Raw genomic sequence first — 11,012 nt, forward strand, 5'->3', positions numbered from 1 at the left:
TAATGGCGGTTACTGGTTACCTTTAAGCTGGCGGTTACTGGTTACATTTAACCTGGCGGTTAGCTAATTGATAGCTCATTAATGGTCTTTATGGCCGAGTCGGCGGTTAGCCGTTACTATGATGAATCAGGTGAAAGAGGAGATTCGCCTCATAGGTTCGCCAGTGGATCTCACTGAGCTGAACCGTGGAGATCCGCCATCCGGTACTTCTTGCGATGTTTTCAAGGTGAATATCCCTTTTGGTCATTGGGATAATATTATGTCAGTAAGATGAATATCCCTTTTCGTATTCTTTGATCCGTCAAGGCGTATGTACGCTCTCCTTGAGAGCTATGGCGGGTCTCCGCTACTCGCTCTCATCGAGCGTATCTCGTTATGGCGTATCTCGCCATGGTCCACGTGGCGTGGCATAATGCTAGAGACTCCTTCCTTTTCCTCATTATTTGCATATTTTCCCTTGCATTAATTATCATTAATTCCACATTAATCATGTATAAATATCTCTTTTAGAAGGAATAATGGTTTGCCATTATTTCTATTAATTTTCCCTTATTCCTTATTCAAGAATAATTTGGGTTGTTATCAGAAGCCCCCCCTAAAGGTATAAAAAGCTCTTTGGGGCTGTCTAAATGGTGTTTTATTTTTCTATCTTGGAGGAAAGTGGACCCGCCCTAGATGGGGGATCATATATGGAAATGATGCGCCTTTTGGGGCTTCCTTATGCAGGATCTTATGAACAAGATCCGCCCTATGTGGGATCATATATGGATATGATACGCTTTTAGGGGATTTTACTTCTTCGTGGATAGGTGGCCAACCGTATCCATTGTTAGCCTCTAGGGACTTATTTTCTTCAGTTCTGCCATATTGAGGAGAATGACCCGCCCTTAGGGATCAGTAAGAATGATCAGCCATTTAGGGACTTTTGTGCATTTTGTGGAGGCAAGACTTTGTTATTTCTATGATGAAGATGAGGATTCATTACTTTGATGAAAACGAGACTTCATTGTTTGGATAAAGACGAGGCTTCATTGATTGGATGAAGACGAGGCTTCATTGATTGGATGAAGACGAGGCTTCATTATTTGGAGATGAAGACGAGGCTTCATTATTTGGAGATGAAGACGAGGCTTCATTACTTGGAGATGAAGACGAGGCTTCATTACTTGGAGATGAAGACGAGGCTTCATTATTTGGAGATGAAGATGAGGCTTCATTGATTGGATGAAGACGAGGCTTCATTGATTGGATGAAGACGAGGCTTCATTGTTTGGAGATGAAGACGAGGCTTCATTACTTGGAGATGAAGACGATGCTTCATTACTTGGAGATGAAGACGAGGCTTCATTACTTGGAGATGAAGACGAGGCTTCATTATTTGGAGATGAAGACGAGGCTTCATTATTTGGAGATGAAGACGAGGCTTCATTGATTGGATGAAGACGAGGCTTCATTGTTTGGAGATGAAGACGAGGCTTCATTATTTGGAGATGAAGACGAGGCTTCATTATTTGGAGATGAAGACGAGGCTTCATTAGTTGGAGATGAAGACGAGGCTTCATTATTTGGAGATGAAGACGAGGCTTCATTATTTGGATGAACCCTTTGCTTTCCAGAACTATTTTTACTAATGCATTATATCTTTTAGCAAGTAATTTTCTAGAATCTGGTTTAGGATTTCTCCGATTGTTTAGGGTAGGTGGCCAGCCGTACCCCAATGTGTGAACCTTTGTGAAGGTTTAGAAGCTGTTCTATTCCTTCTAGAGGAAGTAAAGCTGCCTAGGGGATCAACTTGCTACCTATCTTTGAGGTGAAGCGATCCGCCCGTAGGACTTGTGAACCCTTCTTTGGGAAGGGAGTGAGAGAGTGTAAAGTCCTTGCGTCCAAGGAATGTTTTAACTCTTTCTCGAATGGTGATCATCTAAAGATGGATCCGCCCATGAGAATGTTCTCCTATCTTTGAGGAGAAAGTTGAGGGTGTAATGATCTCATGTTTGAGACGATTTTAACCCGCTTTTGATGGTGGTCAATCCTTTTCCTGTCTTTGAGGAGAGAGTTGAGCTCATTTGAAAGCTCCTGAGGGTCTGTGCTTCTTATCTTTATGGAAAGGGGATCCACCCGTGATGGGATCAATTGTCCTATCTTTGAGGTAATTGATCCGCCTGTGGAACTTTTCATTCGCCAGCCACTGGGCGTATATCAGCACTAAAAGCTAGGCAAATGAATATAAGAAGTATGGCGAGAAAGAATAAATTATAAAATGTAGGATACTATAACAGTTTAATGCACATATAAGAATATGTAAAAATACTGATTTTTAGGCCCATGGTTCCGCCTTTTCCGAGCAACTAGAACCGCATCCTCAATGATGTTTAACTTATGAGTAATCACATTTGGGCTTACTCCTGTGGGGATCTCATTCTCCTATGCAAATATGCTTTCAGACTCAATGAGAACTTTTTTAACATCCTCTTTGATCTCAAGTTTTAATCCTTTGGCGATCCGCACCCGCTTTCCATCAGCAATAAGGAGCGTTTCTGTGTCGCCCAAAGCTGTAGTGACAAGTTAATATTTCTCACCTTCGTCCTCTTTGGATTGTGGGCGGATTGATAGTGACGCCGAGTATAAGTCTCTTTAGCCACCTTTTGGTTCCCGCTAATCATTACTCCTCCTTTGCTGGTGGGAATGTACATTGTCAGACGACGGATGGAAATTAGGGCTGCAACCTCTGGCCCTTGGTCTGGATAGTGTGATGTCAACAATGGTTGTTTCTATTTGGATCGGATCAACCTTTAGTTTGGCGAATGCACCTTTGGTGATGACATTGCGAGAACTGCCCGTGTCTTTACTTGCTTTATTTTATCTCCCATCCTTGAATCGCCATTGTTACTACCAATGCATCTTCATGTGGAGAGATTACCGGACCTGTTTCTGCAAAAGGAGCAATGGAGGGATGTTTTATCCAGAGCGGATATTTTTGCTTTTTCCACGGGTGGCTGATACACTGGTCCATCTGCTATGACATTAATGACACTTTTGAATTTATTTTTGGGATCTGTCTTCTGCTTGTCATCTTGTTATTTGTTATTCTGGACAAAGCTATCTAGTTTGCCAGCTCCCAGCAAGCTTCAGTGTGGTGGCCAACCAATGTGGTGGCCAACCTGTAGTACGCTTTGGCGTTTCTTCCAACGGTTACATGCTCCCCTCCTTTGGGTTCGGGATATGTAATGTCCCGCTTATATTGAATCTTTTCTTTTATATTGTGGCAAGTTGGAAGCTTTAAACATTCTGTCCGCTTCGTACCCCAGGATCCGTGCTGTGAATGGCGAATTCATGTTAACTTGATGGCGTACCTTTCTGCATTATTCTCTTGTCTATATAGAGCGGCATGCACTCGCCTTTCAATCTCATCATTCGTGTGTTCAATGTTGAATCATGATGGTGAAGCCGGTTCTTGATCTTGATCTCGATCATGTTGAGGTTATGCTTGGATATATGGTTTAACGCGGATGGATGTTGTCACAACCGTGGGAGCCATTTTATCTAACTTCTGATATCTTGTCTCCGCATCCTTCAACATTTTGCTAACATAATAGATGGAGAACTGCTGACCTTCTTCTTCTTAAATAACCACGGTGCACATATCTTTATCCATGACAGATTGATACAAATGCAGGTCTCCCCTTTAGATTGGTCTGCTCATCAAGGGTGGTTCTGCTAGGAATTGTTTTATACCTTGATATGCTTGTTGACAATCTTTCTAGTATGATGATCCGCCCGTTCAACCTCTGGATCTTTCTCACCCATTGTGGGGTTTTCATTTAGGCGCTCTTTTCACCTTTTTCCTCGCATGGCTTTTATTTAGGCGCTTTTTTCACCTTTTTCCTCGCAAGGTTTTTTATTTTATCTGGATTTGCTCTAACTCCTTTTTGGCCAATGACATAGTCAATGAATTTTTCTGAAGTGACTCTGCATATACACTTCTTTGGATTGAGCTTTATTTTTCATATCAGTGTTTGCACTGGTTGTAGTATTAGCAACTCCCTTGTACATGTGGGTTAGCACTGAAAGAACTCCAGAAGTGGGGCATGCTATGTCCATTATTAAAAGATTGTGGTAAGTCATAAAAGCTATATTCACTTACCTTGGGGATCAGTGACTTGATCTATGGAACATACTTCATAGCAAAAGAATGTTTGCATTTGCCTTGTTGGCAAATATCATGTATGATGCAATGTCTCTTTATGGAATTTTTAGTTCATATTGGAATCAACTTAATAATTCCTTCACGTTGGTCCCTGACTCTAGAATGAGCTTAGTCAAAAGATAAAACCGAGTAAATATTATATGTCAAACAAATTCATAATAGAATTTTAATCGTGCTTGTTTTAATAATAATATCACGTATAACGGTCATAATGAATTCTTAATAAATAACCATAATGAGAATGGTTTAAGAATAATGTCCTTTTGTATTTCAATGCGCATTAATATCCAAGATAGCATATTTATTTTAAACGTCATAAAAGTTATGGCATTCTATATTGGGTAAGATATCTTACATAGTTGCTATTTACTTGCAATTAATATTGTGCATCCATACATTAATGGCATTCAGAGATCATTAAAGCCTCATTTGAATGAGGTGTAATTAAAGAAAGGTAAGTGATGATTTAATAATATAGTTATATATAAAATTATTCTTATATCATTTCATTTGTACGAATAAAATAGAAGAGAAATGGTAATTTTAGAAGAAAAATACATGTACCATGATTCTCCTCCAATCTTTAAGGAATTCTCATGTATATCCTAAGAATTTTGCATAAATTAATGTTCTGATCCGAAACCGACACTTGCACTATTTTGTAGTTAGCTCAGGACATGAAAGTTTTGTTTATCCAATTTGGTAATTCATCAGCCCATAATGGCCTTAATAGTTAGAGACAATTACAGGATAATTACAAATAGACTCAATATTTTCAAGTCTCTTGTGTTGGTAACAGAAATTCTAACAATGTCAAATAAACAGTTTTTATATGAATAGACACATATATGAATTTTTGATATTAAAAGTACTATATAGGAGAAAAGCCATATATAGATGGTGAATTGTACAAGGAAAAACCAAATATGATTTTTTTGTAATTTCTTCTAATAGTTATATGCATGTTCATCCAAAAGACCGACCAGATCTAAATCATTTGTAATTACGTGAGCCCTTTTATGATATTTTAATATCAAATGACAAAATCACATTGAATGGATGAATTTTTTTGTAAATCCCAAGATTACGGGTCTTATACATGCGTTTGTACTAATTCAATGATAATATCATATTACACTTGTCATGCATAAAAATATGAGAGCATAGTAAGCATGCAAGATTTAATGAAAGATTTGTGTCTATGACTTCATCTTTCACAGTTTATTAGATTTATCATAATAACATGTAATGATATTCATAGCACTTTATAAGAGTGGGGGATCTCAATTTTCTTTAATTAAAAATGGAATAAGAAAGGGGAGGAAACTTATCTTTTTCATCATAAAATTCCAGATTCAATGTAGAAAACTCTTTCCCACCAATATATGGAGAACTGTATATTTGGATAGATTTGTTGTACTGATTGAGCCAAAGTTTGAAATTGTGATTTCTATTCTGTTGACTCCATTGTTTTGTTCTTTGTGAAACTCTATACAATCAAGATTTTGTGATCTTCTGTTTGTTAGAGATCCACGATCACCGCACCAATTGATAACTAGTGGAGAATTTCCGATTGTCTTCCGTCCCTGTGGGGGCGTCGTTGGGTTTGACGGGGGGAAGCTCCGATGCCAAAGTCAGTAAGGAAGAACAAGAGAGCAAACTGAATTGACAAAGGGTAAGTAAAAGTGTACCTTGATAGCCTAGGGATGTAGGCTATATATAGCTAGGAAGTCGTAACCTTCAGCAACTAGAAGGTCTCCATTAATGCTCCATTAATGGCGGTTACTGGTTACCTTTAAGCTGGCGGTTACTGGTTGATAGCTCATTAATGGTCTTTATAGCCGAGTCGGCGGTTAGCCGTTACTGTGATGAATCAGGTGAAAGAGGAGATTCGCCTCATAGGTTCGCCAGTGGATCTCACTGAGCTGAACCGTGGAGATCCGCCATCCGGTACTTCTTGCGGTGTTTTCAAGGTGAATAACCCTTTTGGTCCTTGGGATAATATTCTGTCAGTAAGATGAATATCCCTTTTCGTATTCTTTGATCCGTCAAGGCGTATGTACGCTCTCCTTGAGAGCTATGGCGGGTCTCCGCTACTCGCTCTCATCGAGCGTATCTCGTTATGGCGTATCTCACCATGGTCCACGTGGCGTGGCATAATGCTAGAGACTCCTTCCTTTTCCTCATTATTTGCATATTTTCCCCTGCATTAATTATCATTAATTCCACATTAATCATGTATAAATATCTCTTTTAGAAGGAATAATGGTTTGCCATTATTTCTATTAATTTTCCCTTATTCCTTATTCAAGAATAATTTGGGTTGTTATCAACCACTATTAGAGGTTTAACTAGTCAAAATCTTTAAAGTGACTCAAACCTCTAATTTTACTCTAAAAAGTTCTTTACCAAACAGGGCCAAGGCCAGGGGCAACTGATCTTTTTTCAGATGAGATCATTGTGTTCAGAGCTGGATAATTTTGGTTTGTTAGTTTGATAGAAAAGTGTAAAAGTATGTCGAAAATTAAAATTGAAACGAAAGATATATTTTCATAAACATGGTAGTTATGTTGAAAAAGATGAATCTCTTGCAAATAAAATCGCAAATTTATTACATGGTAGTTGAAGAACAAAAAAGTAAGGAATGTTGTTATCGGTTGCATAGAATATGCAGAAAAACATGAAAATAAGGATGAAGTGTGGATGCCATTGTTGTACAAGAAAGTAGCAGCGGAATTGTTAGAAGATCATGGAGAAATTTTACAGTATTCCAGAAATAAATACACCTGACCAATGAAAATTATTTTGCCTACCACTACGTAGAAAATGACTGATGTAATGAAATTCAGTACTAATACGTAATTACGTTAGTATCCAACACACATAATTTGAAGTGGTTTTAAAACTCTTAATACAGGTGGCATTCAACCAGCATCAAGTATATGTAGAACAATGACATATTGTCTCTAAGAGCAAGTGCAATGGATGTATTACTTCTGTGAAACTGATACAATTTGTTGTATCATTGGGTTGGAGGACACTGAATTAAGTGGAGAGAGAATAGAATTGTATCACAAAAGTAATACAACAGGCCGGAATTGAGGGGTTATCAGGAATTGTGGGACACGGACCATCTAGCGGCTGAGATCGCGCCTCAGCTGGCGCGTGTATTACACGCGCGCTTGAGGCGCATCCAGCCGCAAAGGTGGACTGTGTCCCTTTAATTTTTTTTTTCTTTTTTTAAATGTTTGAAGCCCTGGGTTTTTATTACCGTTGCAGCACAAATCAATTCCCTATTTAAATACACAAATATCAATTTCCTAATAGCCGTTGTATATCCGTTTGATTTTTTTTTGAAAATTTCAATATAAATACCCATTCCATTTTATTTTGCATATCATCCCAAATATATACACAACCAAAAAAACACCTAAATACTATATCTTGCATTTTATTTGGCTTGTATTTTTTTTAACTGTATTTTATTCCGTTTCGTATTCTCGTGTTTTATTTGAATAAAAAATTATCTTTTGTGATATTTTTATTTTTGCAATTAATTATATTTTTTAATTAATTATTTCGGTTCAAAATAATTATAGATATAATTGATATTTATTTTTTTAAACAATATATATTAATGGAATTATTTAGGTTGAATGATGAAATAATTATTTTAATTGTTTGGTGGAAAGAAATAATAATTTATTTGGAATGTGTAAGAGTTTTATGACAAGTGGGTCCTACGTAAAAAGTGATACAAATTGGTTTAATGGAGAGGTAGTTGAGTGTATTAGATTTTTTTGAAAAAAGTGGGTTTTTTTTTTTTTTTATATGATACAAAAATTTGTATCATTGCATTGTGGATGGTCTAACAGATTCCAAACCACATGTCCCAAAACATAAACACATGCAACTACCTTTAAAGTCGCTAATAAGATAACACCATAAATAAAAAGAAAGTGGCATTGTTCAGGCGATAGCACTTGCACAAAGAAAAGATCTCCTAGGTTGAACAATGCTTTCATGAACCATGACATAGTATTGATATTGTGTAAGGTTTCTATGAAACACTTAGAATGGAAACTAGGAAATCTATAACAATAGCACAAAATGAAACAACTGTTCATCAAATTGGTGCAAAGTCTCAAGGATGACCAATAAAACTTGACAGTCTCCAATTTATGGTGTCTAAAAAATGCTACAATCAAGGTTCCAAAGATTTAAGCTCATTCAAACCCAACTTTACAATCTTCCAGCAATAGTACACACTGATCACAAACTTCAAAGACATACATCAAACCTTAGTATTTATCTATACATGTTTATTCCATCTCAATAACTACTAACTAGAGTTTCTCAAGCATCACTCTTGACTTGAGCATTTCTATTTTTCAACAATTATCCCAATCAAAGTAACTCATAAGTCATATTGAATTATCTTTTTTAGATTTTTCACAGATTACCACATAATTCAGCATGACATACAAAATTTGCATTTTTCTGGAATTGGAAACCTCACACAATTCCGTATATAAGTTATGCAGAGGGTCCAAATATCTTGAATCGGATATAAGAGAACACTATATAGATACCACCATTAGATATGAAAGAAAACTTTAAACTTGAGAGGTTCAAGTCAGTTTAATTACTTCAGCCTCGACTTCTACTACTGAACAGCATACTAACTAATAAAAAAAATAGCAGAATATAATTAACAACAATTACAACAAGTTGATGAAAGAATATGGTTCTATGCGTCGAATATCAAAGTGATAAGTAATAGCACTATTTGCTCAAACGTAATCCTTAACTACCACCAACATTTGTTTTGATACAAGTTATTTTCCTGGCAAAAACTCCTATGAACCTTGAAGAATTTCATAATAAATCAATTATTCATTTGAATAGCAAAGTACAAACTGGAAAAGGACATCAGTTTGTGGTGCTATAATCCGAACTCGATCATGAAGGGCGTTTCATTTCATAAAACATACAAAATAAATCAACACTAAGCAATTAGCAAACCACGAGTCACCCATAATATTTTTTATCATTTAGATCTTATGCGGTGGCTTGATCAGTGTTAAGCTTACCTGTCAAGCTTTTCCATATCAAACCCATTGTTATCTACAACAACAAACTCCAATAGTTGCTTCTCTAATAGCTTCTTCTTTCATGAAAGATAAGCTTACCTGTCAAGCTTTTCCATATCAAACCCATTGTTATCTACAACAACAAACTCCAATAGTTGCTTCTCTAATAGCTTCTTCTTTCATGAAAGAGCATAACATACCAAAGCCCAAAAATATAACACTACCAGAATGCATAGTTGCGAAAGCCACCAACAAAATTTTCTTTCGCAGAAATATCGTAATAAGTAAAACAAAAGGATAAAATTGAAAAATTCCAGGATACCCAATTCAGGGGCATTCTTACACATCCCAAATTAACAAGAAAATAGAAATCCATTTCAAGGGCACATTATTGAATATTTGATTTGAAACAGCATGACGAAGCAAAACAAAAAAAAAGACCCTAAAATCACAATGGTTTTACGGAATATCCCAGGGTTTTGGCTCAGGAACAGCAACAACCATACCTTGAAGTTCCTGCGTAAGGACGACCTGGCATCCCAATCTGGAGTGCTTGTTCAAAACCCTAGCTCTTGAATTCCTTTTCAAAACATATTCCTCATCATAAGATCTAGGGGGCAGCCTAGCAAGCCATTCCTGAGCGATGCTGACCTCGCACTCGGCAGAGCAAGCATCGATATCCTCGAGGCGATGGGAAGCAGGATCAATAAGTCCACAATTGGTCAAAGCCTTGAGGAGAGTGTGACCTGAGAGGCCCAGGATCTCCCGTTTCTTACCGTCAAGATCGATGGCAAAGAGTTTAACAATTCTATCGGAGACTTTCGCGGAAGGCCGAGAGGATGTGGCGGATGATCGGAAAACGACAGATTTGGTGAAAGGAGAAAGGGAAGGGAGGCGGTTGATTTGGGAGGAGAGTCTTTGGAGGGTGGAAATAGCCATCTCTGAGGGCTCTGAAGAATGACGAGAGTTGGGGCTAATTGCTTGTCGTTTGGAAACGAGAATTTATCTACGGTAACTCTATTCTGTGCGGATTCTACTGTGGTGTTGATTTCTTTTCACTATATTATAATTAGGAAAAATACATTCCCAGGCCCCTGATCTTTTCTATTATTACTAATTAAGCCTAAATCTTTCAATTTGATACATTAAATTTTTGATCAATTATTGATAAGAATCAAATGAATAATCCAGAATAGCGGAAATCGGTTCATGTTCCGCTTCCAAAGTAAGTCGTCTTTGCCCAAGTGTGAACTGCAGACGGCTCTCCAGTGATTCCATTTCTTCTTTCTTTGGGTCACCCCAACCCGCATGGGAAGAAGAGGGCGTTTTCGAATAAGTATAAATTTGACCCCAACGTATGAAATGATATAAATTTATCCATATCATTTCCAATGATGATCAATTTTACCCTTGTGTTACCGAATCTTTGAAAATACTGGTTTGAGTATTATTTAATTGTCACATCGGACAATTCAAACATCAATTATGTCTAAGATACTTATGATTCGTTTGGTATACCGCAATGTAATGTAACCTAATCAAAGTTGTAATGGAATGGAATAGTGATCCTATTACCATGTTTGGTTGACAAATAAAAAGAAAAAGATGGAATGTAATTACCATTACAATACTTATGTTTTCCTAATTAAATTAAATGTAATCATAAAATTTTATTTCCATAATTAAAATCAACAAAAAAAAAATATGAAACC

The 11,012-nt window shown here is 36.9% G+C and overlaps 1 protein-coding gene across 1 annotated transcript; it reads right to left on the bottom strand.

Annotated features, from left to right (window-relative positions):
• Nucleotides 1-9,536: 9,536 nt before the first annotated feature.
• Nucleotides 9,537-10,310, bottom strand: LOC136231044 (uncharacterized). The gene has a single exon (XM_066020287.1). It carries the CDS (start codon nucleotides 10,237-10,239, stop codon nucleotides 9,760-9,762), a length of 480 nt encoding a protein of 159 aa, XP_065876359.1. The 5' UTR covers nucleotides 10,240-10,310; the 3' UTR covers nucleotides 9,537-9,759.
• Nucleotides 10,311-11,012: the final 702 nt, after the last annotated feature.

Source organism: Euphorbia lathyris, chromosome 5 (genome assembly GCF_963576675.1).
Source record: "Euphorbia lathyris chromosome 5, ddEupLath1.1, whole genome shotgun sequence".
NCBI classification, from domain to species: Eukaryota; Viridiplantae; Streptophyta; class Magnoliopsida; order Malpighiales; family Euphorbiaceae; genus Euphorbia; species Euphorbia lathyris.

Coding starts and splice junctions, on each gene's coding strand:
- LOC136231044 (XM_066020287.1), bottom strand. CDS start 10,239: ATGGCTATTTCCACCCTCCAAAGACTCTCCTCCCAAATCAACCGCCTC.